The sequence below is a fragment of the Culex quinquefasciatus genome, chromosome 2 (assembly GCF_015732765.1).
Source record: "Culex quinquefasciatus strain JHB chromosome 2, VPISU_Cqui_1.0_pri_paternal, whole genome shotgun sequence".
Lineage (NCBI taxonomy): Eukaryota > Metazoa > Arthropoda > Insecta > Diptera > Culicidae > Culex > Culex quinquefasciatus.
Window position 1 is genome coordinate 165,616,070 of NC_051862.1, and position 27,792 is coordinate 165,643,861.

Consider the following 27,792-nt stretch of genomic DNA (forward strand, 5'->3'; position numbering starts at 1 on the left):
TTATGAAATTTTTTTTGTGGTTTTGGGGCATTTCTATATGACAGACTTGATTTTTCACTCTAGTAAATATTTTTAACGGAAAGCTCGTCCAATTTCCCATAAGTTTGTCTTTGACAGCTTTTTTGACTCCTTTTAATATTTACGTAAGCTTTTTTACTATCCCGGTTACTACCACACTGAAAAAAATATTCTATTTCAGTTATGAGCAATGATTTAAGCTTATACTTCCTGTTGAAATGCTGTCAAAGACAAACTTATGGAAAATTGGGCGAGCTTTCCGTTAAAAATATTTACGAGACTGAAAAATCAAGTCTGTCAAATAGAAATTGGCTATTTCCTCAAAAATTTTGAACGAAAAAAAACGTAACATCACCTTAAAATTTAACTTTTCAACTTAAAAATTGAAAAATCTCATAGAAGTGGCGTGTATTTTTATTTCAGTGTATTTTTTTTCAAAAATTCCATCCAATTTCCTACAAGTTTGTCTTTGACCACTTTTTGACACGGTGCAACGGCTTCGAAATACAGACATTTTTGAATTACAAAATACAAAAATATTTAAATAGCTTACGCCCTTCTCAAATGTTATTTTCGAGTATAATTGGCTCCATATACACAAAAATGGCTTATATAGGCCTACGATAACATGTCTACAATGTTTCATTGAAGTCGGAGAGGGTCGGGTACAAAAGTACCAGAATAATTCCCGGTTTGAGCTGGACTTGCTCTATGTTCGCGTGTGGCAAAAAATTGACCATCCGAGTCAAACTCACCTCAGTGCGGCCTTATCACATGCGTCCGGTGTGTCGACCGCGGGCAGATTGTCGGTGGCCAAGTCAACCGAGTCCAGCTCATCGCCGGTGAGCAGATCGGCGGACGCGGCCCGGTTCACGACGGCAACGACGGTGCCACTGGACGCCGGTGGCGACCCGGGCCCGGACCCGGTGCCGGCGGCGCCCGTGGGTTGCATACTTTCGAGCTCCCGGCTGAGCTGGCTGTTGACGAACGCGAGTTCACTTTCGGTCAGCGGCTGCGACGACGACGACGACGACTCGTCCAATTCCAGCAGCTGGGTCTGGTTCTGATAGTCACCGTCGGCGGCGGAATCAAGTGGATGATACTGGAGTGGCTGCTGCTGCTGCAGGATGTGCGTATTTTTTCTGCTGTTGGTACGTCTTACAATCGTCAGGCTTCCTTGCTCTGGAAAACGGAGAAGAGATGGAGAAGAAAAATTGATGAGTTTAATTGCGTAACTGGATGATGGGGTTTAGAGATCACGTAAGATGATGATGATGTGTAGTGCGAACGGAAATATGGAATGACACTCGAATCAACTCAAAGTTTCCGGTTCATTTCGAAGTCTGCTTCGGAGTGGCTGGTCTGAAACGGTGTAATGTTACTACACAAAACCGTTAAATTAATTATTAAATTATTAATTATTGAAAATATAAAAAGATAAACACTTTTTTCGCTCAAAAATTAAGATCACACACTCGAAAGCGAAAACTTTCCACCCTTGACATCCTCCGCAGATCTTGGATACTTTGTCAAAGTTGAGTTAGCTCGCCCTTCAAAGTTTGTTCAGGATTGCTCGAGGGCGTATATACAAAGTTTAACAGTTCACGATGGCGTCGCAGACAGTCGCCTCAACATCATTTAGCGAGAGGACAAGTCAAAGGACCATTCTCAGCAAGAGGTTTTGTTTACCCTACGCGGGGGAGGTTTACAAAGATTCAACCCTTGAGGGCGGCAATTTGCAAGTAAATTGAAATTATTCATGCGCGGCGGCGATATTTAATTAGAAACTTGCCATTAAGGGTGTTTATGTGGGTTTGTGGTGACGACGGAAGGAAGAGCAATGAATTTCAAATGGAAGACCTAACTGATGACACAAATGACATACTGGTTCTCACAATATTTTCAAGTAGATCGCTACCATGATTTTTGGAAATAAAAAATAATAAAATATGAAACTGCGTATAAAATTTAATTTTTCTGTAAAATTCTTTAACTAATTCAATTAACATTGTAAAACCTAAGACGGAATAATTTAAATTGTTTAATGCTGGAAAATAACCATAAACCGAAACCCATAACTCAATTTGGCATCACTGATGATGCCAGACTGTCCTTTACCAGCTTCCAGCTCCAATTTAAATCTTAATGCTGTTCGTCATCATTTAATAAAACGCATCACTTTCAAGTTTCATTATGGCGTCCCACACCAACCGCAGCGCAAAACAAAGCAAGATAGATCCAGCAAAGGAGAAAAAATAAAATTAAAACTAAAAAAAGTCTAGATGCACTTGCATTGTTCATGGTGCAACATCCCAACCCCCTCCCCCCTGCTGGGTTGATAAAAAACAGAAGATGCATTTTCATCATGATTTCCATTTCTCATCGTTCCCCTGTTGGAAAAGTTGAGCTTTCTCAAGCAACGAACACCAGCGAGAAGCTGGAGCTTTTTCGAAAGCGGAAAATGATGCACCTCGTGGGGGGGTTGGTTTTCTGCTGCTCGCCGTGCAGTCGTGAAAAATGCATTCCAAATGAATCGTTGCTTTCTTTCTGCCATCAACTGCCGGAAAGTTGGCTGGCTCGGTTGCAGAAACCACTCAACCAGAGTGAAAAGTCCGATAAAGTGGTGCTGGAGAAATTTCATAAAAAAATCACTAGGAAACATGCGTATGAATTTTTTTTTTCAACTAAATCTAACAAATTGAAAAAAAGAAAACTTGAATTTGAACAATTTCAATTCCAACCTTCTTTTACTGTGCTCATTTCTCAAAAAAGATGAGGAAGGGTAGATGAATCATAACTTGGCAGCATTCCACCTACACCCCCTTTCTGGAGGGTGAGTGGAAAATGGAAACTTGATACAATTATGCCCCCCCCCCCTGCCCCGGTCAAAGGGACTGCAGCAGCTGTTGGCCGGGGGAGGGAGGTCAAACCCGACCTGCAAAAGCAGATTTGTGCGGCGGGGGATATTCCAGCGAGTGGGAACTTAAAATTTGTGAATTTATGAAAGCGCAAAAGCGATTTGCGATCCAACGTGGTTAGAGTGCACCATTATAATTTATGGCAAGCCACAGTGCGAACAGAGGGGCTTTCGATCGGGTTTCGGTTGGGAAGGCGTTTTTGGTGGGAAAGTTGGAATTTCTGGAAGCTGCGCATATTGGGAGGGCCTCGTGGCGCGGTGGTTAGCGGCTTCGGCTGCCGATCCCTAAGTTGCTATGGGACGCGGGAAGTAAAACGTCGGTCCATTTGCGTAAAAGAGGTTTTGGGTGACACATCACACATAACCTTCGGACGCCTAGAAATGAGCAGAAACTTGCAACAGAGCCCACAAAAGACCCGGGGTCGTTAAAGTGGATTGCTTTGCTTTGCATATTGAGAGTTTTTCTAATAAATTTGACTTCAGTTTAAAGCGTCGAAACCCGATTTTTGCCAAAGCATTTGAAGACTATTAAAATATTTAAAAATCTATATCTTGAGAACGTTTTTAGATTTCGTGCCTTGGAAGAATTTTCGATTTAGTGTCTTCGGCAATGTTGAAAAACAAAAACAGTTACACTCTTAATAAAATTACACATTTTTTAATTGAACTTTTCACACCAAACTTTAATGGCACAACTATTTTTGATAAGTCTAATTTTGGATATGTTTGAAATGACTAAAAAGTTATCTTTTGAGCTATGGCACAAGTTGGTCAAAATTGATTTGGCAGTGTTGCCATTTTTTCAAAAAACATCAAAATTAAAAAAAAAAACGTGGAAAAATGTTGACACAAAAATGTTGACTTTCCCTAAAAGAGCACCTAGCTAGCAAAATCTAAACGTAGAAATATGTACCATCCCTGCAAAGGCTTATGAATTGATCTCAGCTGAAAAGATCTCCAAATCTCTGTATTGCAAATGTGACATCCTGGAACAGAACTGCTAAATTTTAATAAAAACACAAATCGAATTGAAACAATGTTGACTTTATTTTTAAATGTAAAACAAAATTTACTTTTATATGAAAGATAAAACCTTTCCAACGAATCCTAGGGTTTGAATAACTGGAAACCCTGCCTTGTTGATTCAATCCCTTGCAGGCCTTGCATTTGAGCAATTCTCTCAAATAAAGGCAATTTTGCCTAATTTTTTTTTTGCATTTTCAAACTTAAAACCAAATTTAGGTGGTTATAACTTGAAAATGGTGCACGATATCGATATTTTTGTCCAGTATTTGACGAATGCAAAATTTCATGCAATAGAGTACATAAATATCACTTAAGTGGTCGTTACTTGAGACATGGTTGCCACATTTTTCACATTTTAGACTCGTTATCAAATCGTAATATTGAATATTTTGACGCCAACATTTCAAAAAGCAGCATGTACAAACCGTGCGTTTTGAGAAAAACACATTTTAATGTTGAGCATCATTTTTAAATTTCCATTTTTATATTGAAACAAAAGAAGATCTTCTAATGATGATGTATAGTGTAGTCTTTTATTTGACAGGTTGACAGGGCTACATAAACAGGCACTGCTGATGCCAGAGATTTTGTTTCTGTTACCTTTTTAAAATCAATATTAAACAGACTTTACTGAAGTAACTTTGGCTCATTTTTGGTGGAGAGTTAGCTTATTGGGAGTATTTTCAGAATATGCAATAACCTAGTAAGTTTCAAAATGTACATGATGCCTTTTGAAATGTTTCCGTCGGCTTGGTTTTTTTAGATGTTGGTTGAAATGATTTCGAAAAGATCAGAAAATTTCACAAATGTGCAATCTTTTAACATGGGAAATTGGACCATTAGTTGCAGAGTTACTGTCATTTAAAAATAGGGGGCAGTTAGGGGAAGACTTAAACAAATTCAACTTTTCTGTGTCAGGGGACTCAGCAACCAATTTTACAATGTTTCTAAGACAATTTTGTTGAAAAGGTTTTGGTCCCCTCAAACATATAGAAAATCTAAAATAAAAAAATAATACAAATTTTGGATTGTTTTTGTTGAAAAACAGTTAATTTAAAAATCGAGATTTTTTTCGTGTTCCAATTTATTTTTTTTATCCATGTAGCGAGCAGTCATGGCTGAATTGTTACGATGTTTGCTTTGTAAGTGAATGGTCTTGGGCTCGATTTCCATCTGCTCCCAACGAGAATGTTCTGGACTCATTGAATTTAGTGTCGCAGAATCCTAGAATCGGACGAGAATACAATTTTGAATGCAAGGTAAATTTCAGAACCATGTCAGATTACGTTGCCAAAAACGTAACTTAATCCACCTTTAGGTGGTTGGTGCCTTCCTCTCAATTTTAGAATGATTACAATGGTTTATGGATCTCCCCTAACGTGATCGCAGCACCTAAGAGGTCCTAATAAAAATAAGTGACGTGTAAAAAAAACAGACTTCCTACAGACTTTTTGTCAAGATTATACAGACACCGCCTTTCAGGAAAATGGCATCCCTCTACAAAGCTTTTTTCGTGGCGACCAGACGGGACCATTTGAGGTTATGTAAATTCAGACCATTTTTTAAACTGCTTGTAATTTTAGATAGGTAAGTCAGATCTTGAAAATTCTTAATCCACAAGAAAGGTCTTCTCATATGCTTTCTAAAAATGTATAACATGTGAGGGTTTCATGAAAAAACCACCCTTTTTACCATAATTTTAAATTAATATGAAACAGTTTTTTTAACATAAGTTTTTAAATACACGAGCAAACTGCATGAATTTAAATAGCAACTTAGGGGATGTTAAGACGGATCGATTAAAACCATTCCGGCCAAAATCGGTTGAGCCCGTGACAAGATATTCCAGTGACATTGATTTGGTACACATGTCTACATACAGCCAAACACACAGACATTTGCTCAGCTGGTGATTCTGAGTCGATAGTACAAATGAAGGTAGGTCTAGGAGGTCTAACTAAAAAGTTCGTTTTTCGAGTGATTTTATTGCCTTTCTTCAGTAAAGTGAGGAAGGCAAAAAAGCCTGGGCGACTTATAAGTCACGCAATAATAGATGGAAAAAATTGAAAGCTTTTCATTTATAAGTGAGAACCAGGGCTGTGGAGTCGGAGTTGGAGCCGGAGTCGGTAGAGTCGGGTCTTTTTGGGGACCTAGAGTCGGAGTCGGAGTCGTCAAAATTCTAATAGCTGGAGTTGGAGTCGGCTAAATTCTATGAGCTGGAGTCGGAATCGGAGCCAGAGTCGTAAATTTCAGATAGACCCGGAGTCGAAGCTGGAGTCGGAGTTGTCAAAAAAAATAATATAATTTACGAACTTATTTATTGTTCAACATTTGTTAAAATTCAGGTTAATTCCCATTTTTTTATATTTTATATTTACTTATTGAATTTCGTGCACTGCGTTGACATTTTTTTGTTTAATTTATTTTTTGGTTCAAGGTATTTATCAGATACCATGATGTTTTCGAAGCATTTTTATTGTGATTGGAAGGCTCACTATCAGTATTTGACAAAAATAACTATGTTTTTAAAAATTATCAACTATTACATCAATCTTCTACTTGGAACGCAAAATGCCCATTTTGTATGTAAATAAAAACAAATCAAAATGTCGTGCTGAAAACAATTCAAGGTGACGAAAAATATCGAAAGTAAGTTGCAACTGATTTTGAAATACAGTTAAACCGGCGCTCTTATGCCTTGCATATGCAACTTTGCATATACGAGTCATTGAATTTATTAGATATATCGATTACCCCAATGTTTACAATTTCTCCAAAAAACGCTTAAAATGTTAATCCTTAAATAATATCATTGAACAAGTCTAATTTTTTTAAATGTCTTAAAGGTGATATGATTAAATAATTTAATTTATTTTTCAAATATTAGAATTTTCTCATGATTTGTATGTTTAAAGTGTGTACTGGACTGAATCACAAAATGTCCATGTACCTCTCCTCAAATAAATTCAAAAAAGCTTTAAAAAATAGTTACTTTGAAAATTGTTTATTTCAAAACCAGGTTATCTTTGATAGTTACTGCACACCAAATTCTCATTACTGAATTCAGTTAAATTTACTGAAATCTGCACTACTGACATTTTCAGTAAATGAAAACTTGCTGAAAACAAAAACAATTGAAAATTAGTGTAGCAAGCTTATTAACTTAAAAAAATGAATGTAAATTTAAAGCAGTTAAATAAAATGTTCCAATTTTTCAAACAACAGGATTCAAATTTAATCAGAAAATTGTTGTGCTGAAAATGCGTTTTTTTATATTTAAAACACAGATTAGATTCAACACCTCCGTGTAAGCACGAGAGCAAGCAGCAGTCAAGTGCTCTGTGCTCTACCGTTTTTTCGAAATTTTTCGCCGTAGTTGATAGTGATTACCCGCGAGTTTGCTTCTCCAGCATGCCAAAGGCCGGCCGTGGCCGTGGCAGTTCGAGTGCGGCCTCGAAAAACCCGCGAAGTTCGTCTACCGGCCGTGTGCAAAAAGGTAAACAAACAAACGCCGTGTCGGCCGCTATCGCGCAGGGGAGCGTGAGCGCAGATGGAATCGACAAAAAGTATCTACATCCCGGATACGTTCCGAGATCACCAGTGCGAACCCGTTCCGGTACTTCCGGTGCCACGACCAGTGGCACATCAACATCCGCCAACATCCCCATCAGGAACGAGTTCCAGATGCTGAGCGACGACGAAGAAATCAACAACACCGACGGTGGCAGCGCTACCGACGACGACGACGATGACGGGCGTGCACGGAAGAAAGTGTCGACGCCAAAAAAGAACAATTCTCCAAAGGAACGTAGACCACCTCCAATTTTTGTTTTGGACACGTTGGCGGACGATGTTGACGAGTTGCTGGAAGGCCTCGGGTATTGTCTGAAAATCGGTAAGTCGTCAGTGCAAGTTTACACATTTGACGAAAAGAACTTCGACCTGGTTGTGGAGAAATTGAAGCGTCAAAACTTCAAGTTTTACACATTCGACCCCGTGCATAAGACTGCCGTTAAGGTCGTTTTGCAGGGGTACCAAGACCGCCCAATCTCCGACCTCAAGAAGGACCTCTCGGGTGCTGGAATAACGCCGCGTGACATAAAAGTCCTCTCGCGGAAGACAACAGTAACAGGTACACACACCCTGTACCTGTTGTACTTCGACCGCGGCACCGTCAAAATTCAAGACCTGCGGCGAACTAAGGCGTTGGACGGGTTTTGGGTAAACTGGCGGTTCTACTCAAAGAACCCGTCGGACGCAGCACAATGCCACCGTTGCCAGAAATTCGGCCACGGCTCGCGGAACTGCAACCTCCCGCCCCGCTGTGTGAAGTGCAGTGAATCACACCTCTCTGAGGCGTGAAACCGTGCCGGCAGCTGGTCATCGTACGGTTCCAGCGGACAACTCAGCGTTCCCTCCTGGATGGGGGCGATCGTTCGCCAGCGTGGTCGCTGCCGGCAGTGGCAATACGGCCCAGCAAGAAGTTACCGGAGAAGATCTCTTTACCCTGCCAGAGTTCTTTGCTCTCGCAGGGGAGATGATGACGCGGTTTCGGACCTGCCGTAACAAGGCGGAGCAATTCCTGGCCCTTGGGGAGCTGATGATCAAGCACATCTATAAAGGATAAAAAAACTGTGATCTAGTTTTAAGCTTTTTCTATTTCTATCCCCTTTCCCTTGCAATTTTAGTAAGTTTTTTTTTAATTTTTTTCTTACTCTTGGTGACACCTTTATTTACAAGCAATAACTGTTCCAAAATGGATTATGATGTAACACACAGCTGTAAGGAACTCCAAAACTCTGTTATGTACCTCAAAAGAACTTATTGCATCTTGATTATTCACCAATAAAACCGAATTGAAAATTGAAAAATACAGATTAGGTGTCGGAGTTGGAGTCGGTGCCGGAGTCAACAATTTGGGGAAAGCCGGAGCCGGAGTCGGAGTCGACTTTACTCAGAAAGCCGGAGTCGGAGTCGGAGTCGCTTGAAATATGACACGATTCCGCAGCCCTGGCTGAGAACACACGAAGAATTCGAAAACAGTTGTAACTACTTGCCTAGAGTGGCTCCTTAGACCCTTCACCTTCCCAAAAACCTCAACTCCAAGGGAAAATTGATTGAAGATACCTTGGAGATAACTCTACACGGAAAAAAGTCAATTCCCGAAATCGTAAATTCTGTTCATGAATTTGAGAACCAGGAAGGAGAGTTTTATTTGAAAAGGTTCCATAAACATATAAAACACAATAGCTATAGATCCTTTCAAAATAAAAAAAAAACTGTGGATATTCACGTTTATAGTGCAAATGCACCATACTCATGAATAAGTTTCATCGTGGTTCTCATATTCATGAACATAATTCACGATAACGGGAATTGTTTTTTTTTTCTGTGCAGGATAATCGCATAAACATGACGAAATCCAGTATGCCATCCGCTAAAATCTCCGTCTCCAAGTCAACTTTTTTTTGAATATGGGTGAACCAATGACACGAAATTGGTTTTTTTGGTCATAGGGTAGGCCCCAACAAAGTTTGAGCCACGATTTTATTTTTTTTTGCTTCATAAAAATTACTCAGTTGACAGATGAATCGACCGCACCCGTATGTATATTCTCTGATGAAATTGCACTATTGAATCTCATAAATTGGAAACACGCTGCTCCAACCCTCGGCTGATGCTGTCCTTCCAACCTCTCACGCATGTGCTATCCTGGGGAGGCTCTTATTATGTTGTGTCCTTTACGTGAAATTGACCTACGTATGACCAGACCACGGACCAATTGACTTCCCGTGGCCGTTATCAACCTAATAAAAGGGCCTTTCATCGGGTCGGCACGTGGACCTTATCATGGAGAACTCCCTCCTGCTGGCAACGGTTGGCGGTGAAGGTTAACGATCATTTCATGGGTAATGTTTGATAAAGGCGAAATAAAAAAAGCACATTTGGATCATCAATGTAAAAAAAATTATTATTAATTTATTTTTTAAGTGACAGTTTGAATAGTCAAACGTCCGGGGCTTCACTGTAGGCGGCTATCGCAACCGACCCCGGGAGCTAATATTGGAGCGTCCATAACGTCCATATTTTTAAACAGAAATGACCCTGTCGCTAATTAATTGCCGATAAAAGTGCGGTCAGCCCCCGCCGGGTTTGTTATGGTTATTGGACGTTAGGTGGGTGGACAACATCCCACAGCAGATCGATATACCCCTTAGGGAGGATGCCACCATCGTGTACATCCAATTTGCATTGAAACAACATTCCCGGTCGTACAAATTCTGGACTCTGTTTTCCACGATTTATCACGCTGCGCGATACCGAAATTTCATTTGAAAATAAATGCCATCCTGTGCCGTGTAGTGTAGCTCTCTTCTGTAAACATGACACCAACAGGCTGTTCTACATATCGCGCGTCACAACTGTGAGTGTGTGTGTGTGTAGTTATTGTAGGCCGTTGGTTGTATATGTGGGTCACAACTCGGTGAACAATTTATCAACAGAGCCTGCCGTCGCCGGCAGCTACCCGCTATCAATCGCTAGAGCCACAATATGACACCACTGAGCGACCCCTACCGGAAGGCTGCAAATCATCGCTCTGACTGACTGGGAGCACTGTCAGGAGAAAAAAGATTCCAGCTCGACGTTGTCGTGCTGTCTTGTATCACATCGATTTTGGGCCAAATGGAGTTGAGAACACCATTTTGTGCAGCTCACAAAGCCTCACCTTTTGTTCTTCACAGATCTCCAAAATTCAATTTCAGTCCTGAGATATTCAATAAAAACTATTAAAACTCCGAGCATTGTTGTCACTCTTAACATAAAAAAGCTTCAATCTTGTCGTGCTATCTTGACACACACTGAAAATTGCTGTAAGTGTGACAACTGGACAAAGGGATTTCAGGTCAAAACGCTTTTGACACACCTACATGCTCGACTAGCGTAATCATTTTCAATTATAACTCGAGACTCTGACAACCAAACTCAGCCAAATTTCGGGACAATGCACAGAATGGTTAACCGTGCAAAACATGTTTGTTATTGTTTACATTGCGTGCTATAATTTTTGTTTTTAAGGTCAAACATTTAAACGCGTTTTTTTTTGGAACGTCAAAAAGCGACCTGCGACAAAATAGCATGAAATCGTCGAACTGTCAAGTTAAATGGTGTATGCGGCTTGTCGGATTCCCCATTTAAATCCTTATGGTTTCTAACTAAAACGGGATTAGACGAATTTTCTGACAACTCAGCTCTTGTTCCAGCTAATGAAATGTGTACATAATACAGTGGACTCTACGTTCGTCGATATCGAAGAGGCCATCGAGATAGAGGAGAATCAGTAACAGAACATAGTAAAGTAAATCTTTCCCTGTTCCTGAGGGGAACACCCGTGAAGAGTATCGGGGCCGGCATTTACAAAGCGGATTCAGTGACGGTCAAAATAATGTTAACATGTTAAGGTTACCCAAGTAAAATTTTTAAACCAACTAGCCACCACGAAGTTTTATTGAGGTTTTATTGTAGCATCTTGATTGCTTAATAGTTTTATTTGGGCATTCACCGCAACCAACAAGCAAGAACTAATTAATAGGTTCTAACAAAGTTTCATGCCTCGGACATAAAACCGGGTGGAAATAAAAGCCGACTGGCTTTCAATAAGGTTTTATGAAAGTTTTAATAGAGGCTTGAAAACCAGATGGCAATGCCATGCCAAACGGTTTTATCGCATGCTTTGTTAAAACCTAGGGTGTAGTAGCTGTCAAGTGCCATTAGGCATGTAAAAAGCTAACTTAAAACCATAAGCTCCTAAAAGAGCATTTATCGCGGCCAAATAGCAGTGCATAAATATGGCGCTAATCGCGTGCTCTGATTGAATATGATTGACCGCCATCTTGATTTAAAAAAATAGAAAACTGAAAAATGTGGTTTAAATTTGATAAAAACACACATTTATCCTGAATTTCTGGTATGATTAATATAGCAATAGATGTTTAAAAATATTTTGAACATTTTTTTCAAAGAATTGCAATAAAATATTTATTTATAAAATATTTTAACATTAAACACTGTGATTACAAAATATTGATTTTTGATGAAGCGAGTTGAATTTTTTGGCCCTACTTCCCCTTTGTTATCAATAAAATTTCAACCGCAGTTGAATTTGAGCCATCTATTGCGAGAAATTAGCTTTCAAACTATTTGGTTTACCTCTAATATCTATTTTTTATCATCGCCATTTTTGAAAACCATCTCCATAATTTCATTTGGCAAGACGAAGACTTATTTTTGCCAAAATAAAACCTATTTGGCATAAGACGTTTGAAGACGTATGAAATGTCATTTTTCCATAACTCCTGACTAGGTTTTAACAAAGGTTTTATCAAGGCTTTGAGGATGTTGTTAAGATTCAGTTGTAAAGCCTTGAACTCCTATGTAGGTTTTATAAATAGGCCGTAACAACCTTTTGCGGAGGTCCTTTTGGGTTTTAAGTGGGGTTTATCAAGGTTCTGGGGAGTTTGTTACGACTAAGGGGTTTTAATGCTGGTTTTGGCTGATAGGTTTTATAGCGGTTGTGACAGCTTTGATAAAGCCTAAAATGTTACTTGGGTAATGTTAACATTCCATAGGTTGTCTTCCTAAGGTGTCTTGATAAGGTCCAGTTTGTTACGATACACTACCTTCCCTTTACTATGCAATCGAATCCAGAAGGGAAAAGATCACCAGTTGTGTTGGTCAAAGCCTGGATTTGAACCCCGATCTACCGCTTACGAGGCGGAAGCGTTACCACTGGGTTACGTGGCTCGATTCGGTAAAAGAACATACTGCAAACAAAACAATCGATTGTCTAACTCCCTTCAAAGCTACTGAAATTGATACTTATTGCGCAGATTTCGCAAAAAGAAAGAGATCGACTCAAGCGGTATTTTTGAAATTCTTCAGGGTTCTATATCGAAGATTGCTTGCAAATGACGACTGTGACAAGAGATAACACCGGTTTACTGTGCGTACAGTCGGTGAATCGGTCGAATCACGCAAATGCTGCAGAACTTTTATGACGGATGGTGTAGCACAAACACACACACACACACACACACACACACACACAAACATGTGGTAGGGTCGCCAATCACGGGCTACCATCGAGATAACGGAAAATGAGAAGGGTTGCACGAAAGGGACGTATCCCTTGACATGCAGGAACATGCATAGAATTACAAGGGTTCAGTATTTGTGCAATTTATGGAAGTAACAATAGGATGGGATTAGATGGTGATCCTGCGTTTAGAATCCGCAAGTACAGAAAAGCTCCAACTAACGGTAAAGTAATTACTGGAGGCTAAATGAATGCAACTGGTTGATGAAAGGCTCCGGAAATGTGATTCTAGGCAGCTTTTGATTACGGGAATCAATGAACTGGCGATTGAACGGGAAACGTGCTTTTCAACGCCTAGCAATTTTCGCTTGGAATGGCTGAGCTCGTTAGTTGTCAGGAGCGCGATGCGTCGGAAATTTTGATGTATTGGTGACTGGGCAAAATTTGAATCTTTTACTGCTAAGTTGGATTGTAGTAAGGTTTTTTATTGGTCCAAATTTGTTAGATGAAATTCTCTTTTGATAGGTTGTAGAACAACCTTGTAGCGACAATTTATTCTCTCTTAAAATGATATCCATGTCCCCACCCGGTCAAACGATAGTAATTTACTATCCCTGCACGTCAGCTGACCCACGTGTACTGAGCAAACTTGCAAGGATCATTTAGTCGTGTTTGTCGAATGGCTTCAGCTGCACCCGCAGAGCTTGCATTATCCTGCAGAGTGTATATGAACGTTGTCATATACGTCCCTCGATTGGCCTTTCCATTAAGCGACCAACTCCTAGCCAACTTTAGCCCGGTCATGCCATGCCGCAATAAACAACAACATCGAGGGTGTCGTGACATATTGGCTTGGTGCGAGATAGTTTCGCCGTCTGCTGCAGGACTTCCTGACGACGGTGGATCCCGGCGAAACACCGTTCGGCACTTAAGGTATATACGGGAGGGAAAGGGTGGGCAGAATGGAATAGATCCTGTGGGTTCCATTATCATCATTACTATTACCATTGAGCTTAATTGCGACATATTTAAACTAATGGCTAAGGTCGGGTACCGTCGTCGTCTAGCGATACGGCCGGAACTGCAAACCGTTGGCTCAACGGATCGGAGACCGTTTCATTAGGGCACTTGGCGGGATCGATGCGCGGAATGTAACGCATATCAGGAACACGACTCTTCTTGAAAACAGTGTAATTTTGCGCAAAAGTAGACGACCAAGAGTAAACCAATTCGTCTGAGCACAGTAGTTGATTTAAACAGTTCTCTGTGTTCGGTCTACACCCGAACGTTTTGAAGTGGCGCGAGTTTACCCAACATCGCGCAAACAGTGTTCAGCGTGCAGCCGATGCAACGCTGCCAACCTGACAGTAGCGAAACGAGCGAAACGGACGAAAGAGAGAGACAGAGAAGAAGCACGCAACGGCAAGCACGGCAAGCAGGAAAAGCGCGCGCTGTCAAAACTTTGCACACTCGCCCCGTGGATCGCAAACAGTGTGGTTATCTAAATATAGTTCAGTTTAATTAGTTTTTAGTTAAAGTATCTGTGGTTTTCTTTCCTGGAATCGTTCCCTGCTTGATTGTCACTGTCCACTAATTCCCCGCGTGATAATTTCACCGCCGATCGAGTTGCGGTGGCAAAACTCTGAATGCCATAATTCGGCGATTGTTATAATTACCTAAGGTGTGATGACCGATGCTGTAAAGGCAATTTCTCCTTAGGTCAAGGTTCTCGAGATCGAATCCTTATATCTGCACTTTTTTTTGGGCGAACATTTTTAGAGAACGAAGCTGAGATTTTTTGAGGCCGTTTTCCTCTCTGATGGATGTTAGATTGTTGGGCAACTGAAAATTTCTTCAAACCTCCACAAACCTCGTGTTCACATCCCGCGCAAAGAAAAGGGTACTGTTTTATGTATGAAAGTGTGCGGTTGGGTGCCGCCATCGGGAGCCATGAGGAAATGGGGTTCTCGTTAGTGCGCAGCCAGTTGTGAAAATGGCAAAGTTTTGCCGTCGTTTACCTGTCTCTTCCGGGAAAATATCTACAGCCTGATTGTATGTGTGTGTGTGCGAGTAACGACACTCGAAGTATAACTTACTGTTATTTCCTAGGTTCGGAAGCATTTTCGTGAAGGTGAGAATGTTAACTTTTGATAACATTTTTTGGGATGCTTTTCACAAGTATCTTGAAGTGGCGAGTTTGCTTCGTAAATGTTGATAGGTTTGATGAAGGCTTTTATAAAGTTTTGCAGTGATTGACAGGTTTTTCCATCAACGTGTGCCAAGTAATTAATAGTTTTGAATGAAGCAATTTGAGCATGAGCATCAGGGTGAGGTTGTTCTTCTTCGTTTCTTTACAGGGCCACAATATGCTCTCAGCAAAACCAATCATTCGCATCAGTGAACTAGTGATAATTCCCATATCAACAGCCAATGACCATCAACGGCGCCCGCCATGTCTGTTTGTAGATCTCTAGGCGAAGGTTCAGGAATGTTAGCAATAGTGTTGAATGAAACAGTTTATAAACAAAACAAAGATCATTCAAGATGGAAAAACCTACAAGCCACGATGTAATTTTCATGAAGGGCATGCTTCTGTGAATAATCTCATTATGCCAAATCTATCGCACAACTAAATCAATCAGCGTCCACGAAAGCAGAAGTGGGCGCTTCCGTAAATGAAACCACAGGGCAGCAAACCACAATTTCACGATAATTTGGGCTCGTTAATCAAATTAAGCCAATCCAATTATGTTCACCACGTGGGTAAGAGGAAACCGGATTTTCCACAATTCGAGGGAAATGGCTGTACTATGTGAGGTTCATGATCCAGAAAGCTATTTAATTTTTGTTTAGAAAGTAAAGATTGAAATAATATCTTTATTGGTTTCATCCAATATTAAATGAAATCAGATTTCGACGCTGTCGTGCTATCTGGTCGCACCCGCCACTTCGACGTTTCGAGAAAAACGCGTTTTAATGTTGAGTAAACAAATACAACAGCACGCAATGTAAACAATAATAAACACGTTTTGTTTGGCCGACCGTTCTGAGCATTGTCTCAAAGTTTGGTTGAATTTGGTTGCCGAAGTCCCGTGTTATAATTACAATTGTTTACGGTAGTTGGACTAGTGGGTGTGTCAAACGTGTTCTGGATGTGTCAAGATAGCATTTCAAGATTGAAACTTTTTTCATATGAAGAGTGACAGGGATTGAAATCGAATTTTTGAGATCCGGTCAAATGTTGAGGTATTGTGAGCTGCACAAAATGGCGCTTCTAATTCAATTAGGCCCAAAATGCAAATGCGACAAGATAGCATGATAGACGGTTTATTACCTGATTGTCACAATTGGTCTAGAATCAGTCAATAATTCAATCAGTGACTGAAAAGATACAAATTTACTCAATTTACCTCAACTCTCTGTTGCCTGCTTCAGAGTCCAATGAACAGTACGACAAAAATAAACTTTCTTCACCACAAATTGTCCTGATAAGTAAGAGAAACCCCTTTTCCCTTAAAAGTACCCTTTTGGTACGTCCACACAAAGCACTGACTGCTTCAAATCTACGTTGCTGGTCGAGACTGTTGGTTGCATCGCATTTCATGCTGGGTATCATACAATGTAGAACATAAAACCTTCTTGTTTATGCACAACACTTGTTCTCATTAGGCAGGAAGGCACACCGGCTGGCAGCACTGGCGTTGAACGCCAACACCAACTCCTGCTTATCAAATTAAAGAACGAACGAAAGTGAAGCTTTTCTGTACCAACTCAACAACGTTGAATTTCCGTCATCTTGCCGGTGGTGGAAAAGAGAAAGAAAATGTTTTCCCAAGTAATGCTCGGAGGGATCAGTGGGTTGAACTGGATTGAACCTTTTTATTTTTATGAACTTTACTAGGGTAGAGGACCCAGAAATCGCCCACTTTATAGTGGCAATCTAGGAAATTTTATGAGAATTTGATGACAATTTATGGTTTTTGGTTCTATTTGTTGTAGAACGTTGATAAACTATTTGATTTTAAGTTTCTACAAGGTTTTTATCATTTACCTATTCATTTTTGATAAAATTTTGCGTTTTCATAAAGTGCTCTTAAGAGCCTACCAATTCTACCAAAAAACGGTATGAGTTTGCTAAATATAGATTAAATCCAGTAGGTGGGCGAAAACTGGAGCAGGGCGAAAACTGGGTCCTCTACCCTATTTTACTTTTGGCATTTAAGGTAATTCTAAGATTTAGACATGGTTTAACTCTGAATTTCCCCAACCACAACCGCCATCTTAACCCACATTCTGGGTGCAAGTTCAAGACTTGAGCTGAGCTTGGACATAGTGCTCTTGAGAAGTAAACAGCACACTGCTGGCAGCACTGTACAAAGGCAGAGTGTAGTGCTCAGTTAGTTGTCGACCGAGAGTTGGGTGAAAGCTCGCGTTCCACGTGCATAATTGCAACGCGAAAATAGAGCAATTGTATTACATTGCAGACATAGTGAGATCAGTTTTGCACCGTTCTTAATATATTTTTGAAATTGTTCGTCTTGTTGAAGTAACGTTGATCAAGTCTTCACCGTGATTTCAATTTCAAATAATGATTAATCATAAAATTTAGGCATCATCGAAAGATGAAAAGCAACTCTTCATCTTTCAACATGCATTAGAGTCCTCCCCCTAGAGACTAACCTCTCTAATCAAGATATATCTCAAATTGCTAATTGAATACACTTCAAAGGAAGTGTCCACCATGATGAAAAGTTCCTCTGTTGCCCAACCTGATGCCCACTTGCCAACGGGTGTTAAAAGACACCACCCAAAGCCTTCTGACTCGGGAGTTATTACAGACACCACTTAGAAGCCATCATAAGCAACATGACACGAGAGTTAGTAACTCAATAATCCAAGAAGAGCTCAACCTTAAACGCACACCTCGTCATCGTCGTTGACCTTTGTCCGAGGAAAAGCCGGCTCAAAACGGACCCCAAAGTGGAAGTCACTCCAATAATTGATTACCTCCCAGACCGAATGGCACCGGGAGAGAGGACGCATTAAGCAAATTAATGGACAGAGCGTTCCTGTCGGTCCGGTCGGTCGGCCTCTTTTGGGCTGTCCCAAGGATCGGGGAGAAGATTAAACAATTTCACAGTGGAGTTGGTACCACCGGAGAGTCCACAGCAGGTTCGTCATGTTTTGTCCTCGTTGGGGGCATTGTATCCTGGAGGGCATCAAGGAGCAAATAAAAAGAGCACCTGGCCAGACGGGGTCGGCCTTTGAAGAGTGGAACCCGGACCTGGCTGTTTGATAATGAGGATTAGGTTATATATCAGTTGCTGGAATGTCATTTTCCGGAAAATATGTTTTTTTTTACAACTGCATGTACCAGTGTGGTAGGTCTTCCTCACTACTTGACAAAGGGTTCTCACAAAAGATTTGAAAAAAAAAAAAACCTCGAAAACCAAGGGCAAATTTTGGAAAATCTTAATAGATATCCGCAAGGCTTTATTCTTTAAGTAAACTTAAGTAACTGAGAAATTTTGAGCCAAATCGGTTAAGGCATAAGGGTTGCTTTTTATCTTTGGAGTTTGTATGGGAAAAACCGCAAAAATCTATGGGGAAAATCAAAATATTCAAAACTCCATCCAAACGGTGGCGTTTAATGTGTCGGATCTTTTGTATGAAAAGATTTTTTTTCATCAATTTTAACGATCTATGATCGGATGATGGATTTGGACATAGTTAACACAAATTAGGGAAACCCATCTTTAAAAAGTAGATAAATATAACTTAATTGATGATTACAAAACATTAAACAGGGTTGCCAGATCTTCAAACTTCTAGACTCATTTGTAGGGTTAGTGAAATTTCACGATTTCGCGGAGAGCGTGAATTCCGTGAAATTTGGCTTTTTCGGTGAAATCCCGTGAAATTTTATGTTTTTGTGAAACTGTAAAGATTTTTCTCAAAATGATTTATCTAACTCAAATAGGAATACACATTAGGATGTAACAAAAATGACTTTTTGGCGGGCATTCAGGGGTTTGTTCCGGTGGGCATACTGAGCCTAAATCCCAAATATGAGCTTGATTGGGCGTAACAGGAGCTGGCGCTCCGCCCTTCAATTTTAAATGGGATTTAACCCGTAAAAAAGATTTTCTCAAAAATGTCACTTTTTGAGGCGTTTTGGCCACCAATGCGTTTACCAAAAACATCACTGGCGTGTAGGCCAGATCCTTGCGCATCTTTTGGTATATATAACATTGAAGTTTGGAGCATCCTGGTTCTCGGTACAGACCTTCAAAATTTGGCATTTTTTTCGAAAAGTCGGTCCCAGCAAAATCAAATGACACATTCTCCGGCAATGTACACCTTAGGATGAAATTTTGAAAAGCGTGTATGAGCTATTTGGATATTTTTCCTCGATTCTAGACTACTTGAAGCTTCAAAAATCATGGTTTTCATTAAATGATCATTTGAATATCATTTTGTACAAGTTGGTTAGGTTATGAATCAATTCGTGATAAAATCGTCGTTTTAAAAAATTTCTAAAAACTCCTGGTTTTCAGCGAAATAAAATCCAAAAAATATTCTTTTGATTGCATTTTGTAGGTTTTTAGTTGTACTAAACGGAAATGTCATGGGTTTGCAGTTTATCTTAAGTTAAGTATTTTTTCAAACTAGTGTAAGTTTACCATTTTATTGCGTTGCAACGTCACGAAAAAGGGACATTTGTTTATGTCAACAAAAAACTAAACATTCAATCATTTTGATATTTCGGATGCTCTTTGTACTTGGAAAGAGCTTTCAAATGCAATCTAGAGCGACTTAATTGGTTGTCTAGATCCAAAGTTACAACAGGTTTAAGTTTGCGTTGCAACGTCACGAAATTTTAAATCATATTGGCCACATGGTAAAAAAGGTGAATGCGTAGTTGGTTATTGAAGATAAAAGGATACTAAATATTATATATTTTTTATATAATGTTTCCGAGCATATTTACAAAAGAATTGTACATGGGTCATTCACAAATTCCGTCACTTAAGTTTGTATGCAACTCGAAAAAAGTAGTATTTTATGAAACTTGTTGAACAAATCAAAATAGACCGATGTTCAAAAGGGGGAAAAAATCTAAAACTAATCTAATCTAATCTAATCTAATCAGACCCTAGCGCAGCCAATCTTTCGAAGGGATCCTGGAGAGTGCCTTAGGTTAGATGACGTCAGCACTCTTCTTGTCATTTATTAACATTTGCAGTGCGCCATTGCATTAGAATGCATTGAAACATCACAAGCGTTAAAGCGGCCAGGCCTACTGCGTAAAGCCGTATCGCAGAGATGACTCGTAATTGGGTTGAGTTTGAGCACTGAGTGTTCGAACAACAACACAATTCTGAATCGACAGGGGAGGAAGAAGCGTGGGGACACACCACCATACGCTTCAAGATTTTGGTTTTATTTGTTGGGAACACCATGCTAAGAGGGTTTGGTACTCCGGGACCCTCTGGGATGGGACATTGTATTTCCACGAATGCCCTGGACACTATTTGCCGTGGTTATAGCGCCACAACTCGCTCTCTGTTACAGTATTCCTAATTCCAGTCCAAGCTTACCAAGTCGTCATGGCCTAGTGGTTAGCATTTTTGCTTACCAACCCGAAGGACGGGGGATCGAACCCCGCCTCGAGCGACTTTGATTTTTCGTTCATATTCAACATTTCAAATTCTGTTTACTTAACTTTCTCGTTGGGAGCAGATGGGAATCGAACCCAGAACCATTCGCTTACAAAGCGAACACCGTAACCAGTCAGCCACGGCCGCTCCTTAAGGGGGAAAAAATCTAAAACTTTCAAAAAAGTAATCACGTGGTTACTGAATGGCCCCTTTATGATTAACTGATTTACGTGAGGGTTCATTCTAATACAACGCAACGATTTTTTTTATCCCACACCCTTAAGTAGGCCAAATTACAGTGAAATTCACTTAACAATGAAAATCACGTGATTCGATTGTTTTTTTTACAAACTTTTGTCACTCTGTTGTTGGACGAACCCTTGCCTAAATAAGTTGTATGCAACGTTTAGTTGTTCGCAATTAAAAATGTTATGTTGCGCAGGTAAACAGTTTTATTATTTCCTCAAATTTAAATCAAAAAGCACAAAAGTCAACAAAATAAGTTACGTTGTTTGCAAATCACCCCATTTCCTCAAATTTAAATCAAAGAGCATAAAAGTCAACAAAATAAGTTACGTTGTTTGCAGATCACCCCTTAGGGGCCATCAACAAACGTTATGGGCCCTTTATTTATAAATTCAAAATAAGCCCTCCTGAAAACTTGAAGCTCCTCACCTCCCTTCTAAAACTTCCACGTGTTTTGTAAGTTTCCCAAAACCATTAAAATATTAAGGAAGCGTTCGTGCATTACGTAACAAAACATTTATATTTTTAGACCCCTTCCACCCCCTAGAAATACATTTCCGATACACTTTTTTTGTATAAATCCTCGAACCCTCCTCCCTCCCCCTTGATATTACGCCGTTACGTAATGCATGGACGTCCCGTTACATGGATAGAGGACGGGAGAGGGGGGTGGGGGTTTCCTTCGTGATAATGGAATAATACAAAAAAATATATTTTGAAAACCCTTTGGAAAACTTCGTAAATCGTACTGCAACTGTGAAAGCAGAATAGAGGGAGGGGGTCTAACATGGGCAGGCCAATCAATTCACATGTCCTTGTACTGTCTATTTATGTCTTATAATCAAATCTTAACCTACAGTTGTTCAGCCTAACAAAAACTATGATTTATTTTGAAACTATAATTTCGTGACGTTGCAACGCAACGAAAAACCCTGTTTTCAAAAACAGAGCGTTGCAACGTCACGAAATGTAAGCGGTCTTCAAAAATCGAGGTTTATTTTTTTCGAAAAACTAATGATTGCATTCGATTTGTTGGCCAATTTTACACTAAAAATGGAAGAAGAACTCCAAATTTGCCGTTTAACAGAGCAGAGTTATTGGCGAAACATGAATTGTGCCAGGATTGAGAAAAAGTCACGCGTTGCAACGTCACGCTACATATCCCCCTCTCAAAAATAGAATATTCCCTTAAAATAAAGTTTCAACATTGTTTCTTATAGGAAATTTAATGTACTTTCCGAATCTGCAATAACATATGTACCTTTTCAATGTAATTTTTGAGTTACAGCCGAAATACTGAAAAAAGAAAAGTCAAAGCGTTGCAACGTCACGGCGGAATGTGTCAAATAGCGTCTCGGGCGTCGCGAGGTGCGACGCATATCTTTTTTGCCGGGGCCGATTTTTCGAAAAAATGCCAAACTTTGAAGGTCTGTACCGAGCTCCAGGATGCTCCAAACTTCAATGTTATTTATACCAAAAGATGCGCAAGGATCTGGCCTACACGCCAGTGATGTTTTTGGTAAACGCATTGGTGGCCAAAACGCCTCAAAAAGTTACATTTTTGAAAAAATCTTTTTTTACGGGTTAAATCCCATTTAAAATTGAAGGGCGGAGCGCCAGCTCCTGTTACGTCCAATCAAGCTCATATTTGGGATTTAGGCTCAGTATGCCCACCGGAACAAACCCCTGAATGCCCGCCAAAAAGTCATTTTTGTTACATCCTAATACACATAATCTTATGAACTGCTGTAGAATTAAGTGAGTTAATACCCTTGTTCAATTACTAACATAGGGTTAGTGATTTTTGACGATTTCGTGGATGGCGTGCAATTCGTGAAGTTTATCAGTCTTATCAAATCATTTTTGTTTTTCAAAATAACAACATAATAAATATTTAAACCATACAGACTATTTATGAAAATTTTAAATGTTTTCAATTGAAAAGCTTGATACGAACCATTAGAAGAATTGTTCAGATTTTTCAGTGTTTTTAGAAACATACTTAGTTTAGTAATATTTTTATTCGCTGTAATAACAATTTTACTGCTATTTCATTTGACAGGTATAAAATTCAAAAGAAATTAATAGAATCATACTTTGTTTTATACAAAACAAAATGAAAGCTTTGAAATCATTTTTAAAAAACTTTACACATTTTTTCTGAGTCCTGTTTAATTTCAACGAAATTTGATTATTTGGGTGGATGATTCCCGTGAAAGTTAAATACTACTTTTTTTGTTTTCATCTTGAATTAAAAATTTTGATTTCGTTACAAGTTATATAATTTTTTATTTTTTATGAAAAATTGAAACTTTGAAAAGGGAGATGAAAACCTTTAACAACATGTTGATGTGCTAAATGTCGCCAAAAAATCAAATTATTCAACTCATTTTTGTTGGACAAGATTGTTAAATCTTGCACAGTAAAAAAAAAACATGGTAAAATTATATCTACAAAGGGGTACATCTTTTATGTCAGAAAAAAAGCTTTAATTTTACCTCTAATAATGTGTAAATTTACATCTAGCAGACGCTAGGAAAAAATATCTGTAATCCTAAAAAAATATCAAACCAGTGATAGTTACATCTAGCTTACTAAGTCCGCGCCCCAACACGCACGGCCAACTAACCGCTGTGAAAACTGGATGATCAAAGTCAATGTACTTCTATGTGCCCCGTACATTGTTTACTGTATTTACTGCATATACGGTACATAGAGGTACATTGGCTTTGATCGTCTAGTTTTCATAGCGGCAAGTTGGCCGTGCGGGTTGGGGCGCGGACTTAGTAAGCTAGATATAACTTTCGCCGGTTTGATGTTTTTTAGGATTACGGATATTTTTTCCTAGCGTCTGCTAGATGTAAATTTACACATTATTAGAGGTGAAATAAAAGCTTTTTTCTGACATATAAGATGTACCCCTTTTTCGATGTAATTTAACCATGTTTTTTTTACTGTGTGCTTTGATATGGAATTCAATAAAATGAAGCAAATCAGCGAAAACTGTTTAACTTCATAAGTCGAATGTAAAAAAAAGTAGTTCAATAAATGAGAATACGCATGCTCTACACTTTATTTCAAAATGTATCTAGAGCCCATCCATAAACTAGGTGGAATCTTCTTTGAAAATTAGGAGATTTTTTTTGTGTCACGTTCAAATTTATGAAAGATTTTTTTATTTATTGAAGAATAATTTATAATGAAGCATGAAAAATAGTTTTTGTGATTCAAACAAAAGATTTTTAGAGTTATTTTAACATTTTTACGGTCCGTGAAATTTGCGTGAAATTTGATGTTTTGAAATTAAGCCCCCATGAAATTTGCAAATTTTAAGCGTGAAAAATCACTAAGCCTACGTCATTTGGTTTGTATTTTGATAACCTATCAAACGAAAGGTTAGATAATGGATCTGGACTCATTTTTCATACATCGTCGCCATCGTGCTAACTTGTCGTACGTGCATTTTGGGCCAAATTGAGTTAAGAACGCCATTTTGTGCAGCTCACAATGCCTCACCTTTTGACCTTCACAGATCCCCAAAATTCGATTTCAATCCTGAGATATTCAACAAAAACCGAAAAAACTCCGTGCATTTTTGTCACTTTACATATGAAAGTAGTTTCAATCTTGTCGTGCTATCTTGTCACTCCATGAAAATTGATGTAAGTGCGACAAAAGGCCAAAGGGATTTCAGGCCAGGAAAGTCAGGATGCGTTTGTCGCACGGACAAGCTAGACTACCGTAAACATTTGTAATTATAACTCGGGACTCCAGCAACCAACTTCAACCAAACTTTGGGACAATGCATAGAATGGTGAGCCAAACAAAACGTGTTTGTTATTGTTTACATTGCGTGCTCTCGTTTTTGTATATTCAAGGTCAAACATTAAAACGCGTTTTTCTCGGAACGTCAAAATGGCGGGTGCGACAAGATAGCACGACGACGTCGACATGTAAGTGAGATCTTTGCTTCGAAAAAGTACATTGAAAACACTTAAGTGGTCATAACTTGATACAGAGTTGCCAGATCTTCGAACTTCTAGACTCGTTTAGCAGGATTCGATTACTTATCCAAGGATATTTTGAATGATGGTTCCGGATATTTTTTAATCTAGTTTTTTTTATACAGATAAGTGAGCTTCAAAATAACACAAACAATATCATTGAAGGGGTCATAAAGGTCAAAACAAATTTAGCAAACCCTGTAAACAAAGTATCTTGATACAATGATACTCCAGAAAATAATCTAGATCCCCAAGATAATATCTGGGCTTTCCGGCTATTTAGCAGCAGAATTGATTACCTTGGTCTAGAGGGGGAAAGGTCTGTCTTTGTTGTTCTGCTCAGCTTTACTGCTGCTCATCTACGCATACGCATTAAGGGCAAAAGTGTAATCAAACCGCTAGAGATACTGAGTGCTAGTAAGATGAACTACCTTTCCGGTGGAGAAGAAAAGTTGCATGCAGCCGGAGGTCGTTCGTTCATCAACCAAAAGCAGATAATAAAACGACAACAGTGAAATGATTAGGAAGAAAGAAGAATGACGCTGCTGTACTCACTTGCAATTTGTCCATTCCGGGCGCAGCAATCCCCAAAGGACGACCCCGGCGAGGAGCACCCCGGTTGATGCGGATGCTGCTGCTGGTGGGTTGTTGCGGCGGCGGTGGGGTGGTGGTGCTGATGATGATGATGATGGTGGGGGTGGTGCGGATGTGGGTGGCAATTTGGGCCAGACGAGGGGGGCCTCGGCTGTTGTTGCTGCACCAGGTGGTGATGTTCCGACGACGGTTGGTTGTGGTGCTGGTGGTGATGGTGGTGGGAGGTCGCCGATGAGGACGCCGACGTCGAGCAGGAACCGTAACTGGCCGCGGTCGAGCCTTGCTGCTGGTGGCAAGTGGCGTCGTAACAGGGCGACTGTTCCCGCGGGGCCACCGTTAGATCATCTTTGGTGAATTTGTTCTCCGGCGAGCTGGCCACTGCGGGGTGGGATGGTTAGAGAAAGAGAAAGAGAGAAAAATGGAAGAAATGGGTGAAAATTGGCCGGTGAGCACCAGATGGGGAGAGGGGTTTTAGGATGTGTCTAGATTATCTTGATAAAAATGTGGAACAACATCGAACAATCTATGAAGAATTTTTCATTATTTGAGCAAGTTTCATTTTATTACGCAGGTTGATTAATTCATAAATACAATTGCTATTCTCAGCATAATCAGGATTATCTTCAAATAAGGTTACTGGATTATTTTAAATTAATTTTCAATAGACTAAAATTAACCCAAGTGAAATGATCATATGTCTGCTGAGCAGTTCTCTAGGATTTCGGTCATTCGATTTTTTTTGTATTTTTTAATCCGACTGAAACTTTTTTGGTGCCTTCGGTATGCCCAAAGAAGCCATTTTGCATCATTAGTTTGTCCATATAATTTTCCATACAAATTCGGCAGCTGTCCATACAAAAATGATGTATGAAAATTCAAAAATCTGTATCTTTTGAAGGAATTTTTGATCGATTTGGTGTCTTCGGCAAAGTTGTAGGTATGGATACGGACTACACTGGAAAATAATACACGGTAAAAAAATTTGGTGATTTTTTATTTAACTTTTATCACTAAAACTTGATTTACAAAAACACTATTTTTTTTTTTTATTTTTGATATGTTTTAGAAGGCATAAAATGCCAACTTTTCAGAAATTTCAGGTTGTGCAAAAATCACTGACCGAGTTATGAATTTTTAATCAATACTGATTTTTCAAAAATCGAAATTTTGGTCGTAAATTTTCAACTTCATTTTTCGATGTAAAATCAAATTTGCAATCAAAAGTACTTTACTGAAATTTTGATAAAGTGCACCGTTTTCAAGTTATAGCCATATTTAAGTGACTTTTTGAAAATAGTCGCAGTTTTCATTTTTAAATTAGTGCACATGTTTGCCCAGTTTTGAAAAAATATTTTTGAAAAGCTTTCTCTATATTTTGCTTATTTGGACTTTGTTGATACGACCTTTAGTTGCTGAGATATTGCAATGCAAAGGTTTAAAAACAGGAAAATTGATGTTTTCTAAGTTTCACCCAAACAACCCACCATTTTCTATCGTCAATATCTCAGCAACTAATGGTCCGATTTTCAATGTTAATATATGAAACATTTGTGAAATTTTCCGATCTCTTCGAAAAAATATTTTTGGAATTTTCAAATCAAGACTAACATTTCACAAAGGCCAAACATTCAATATTACGCCCTTTTAAAATGTTTGTCTTGATTTGAAAATTCCAAAAATATTTTTTTCGAAGAGATCGGAAAATTTCACAATTGTTTCATATATTAACATTGAAAATCGGACCATTAGTTGCTGAGAAATTGACGATAGAAAATGGTGGGTTGTTTGGGTGAAACTTAGAAAACATCAATTTTCCTGTTTTTAAACCTTTGCATTGCAATATCTCAGCAACTAAAGGTCGTATCAACAAAGTCCAAATAAGCAAAATATAGAGAATTTTCTCAGCTTTTCAAAAATATTTTTTCAAAACTGGGCAAACATGTGCACTAATTTAAAAATGAAAAACTGCGACTATTTTCAAAAAGTCACTTAAATATGGCTATAACTTGAAAACGGTGCACTTTATCAAAATTTTAGTAAAGTACTTTTGATTGCAAATTTGATTTTACATCGAAAATGAAGTTGAAAATTTTTACGACCAAAATTTCGATTTTTGAAAAATCAGTATTGATTAAAAATTCATAACTCGGTCAGTGATTTTTGCACAACCTGGAAATTTCTGAAAAGTTGGCATTTTATGTCTTCTAAAACATATCAAAAATAAAAAAATTA

The 27,792-nt window shown here is 39.1% G+C and overlaps 1 protein-coding gene across 12 annotated transcripts in view; it reads right to left on the minus strand.

The window, feature by feature from the left end:
- LOC6051146 (calcium/calmodulin-dependent 3',5'-cyclic nucleotide phosphodiesterase 1A) overlaps positions 1-27,792 on the minus strand; it is a 660,139-nt gene that overhangs the window by 77,263 nt on the left and 555,084 nt on the right. For 9 of the 12 annotated variants that reach the window (XM_038257817.1, XM_038257816.1, XM_038257821.1 and 6 more), the window contains 2 exons: positions 25,522-25,938; positions 774-1,200 (listed from right to left, as the gene is read on the minus strand). In XM_038257817.1, the coding sequence (XP_038113745.1) occupies positions 774-1,200; positions 25,522-25,938 (844 nt within the window). The remainder of the gene's footprint in view (positions 1-773; positions 1,201-25,521; positions 25,939-27,792) is intronic. The other 3 variants (XM_038257820.1, XM_038257822.1, XM_038257819.1) reach the window with 1 other exon arrangement.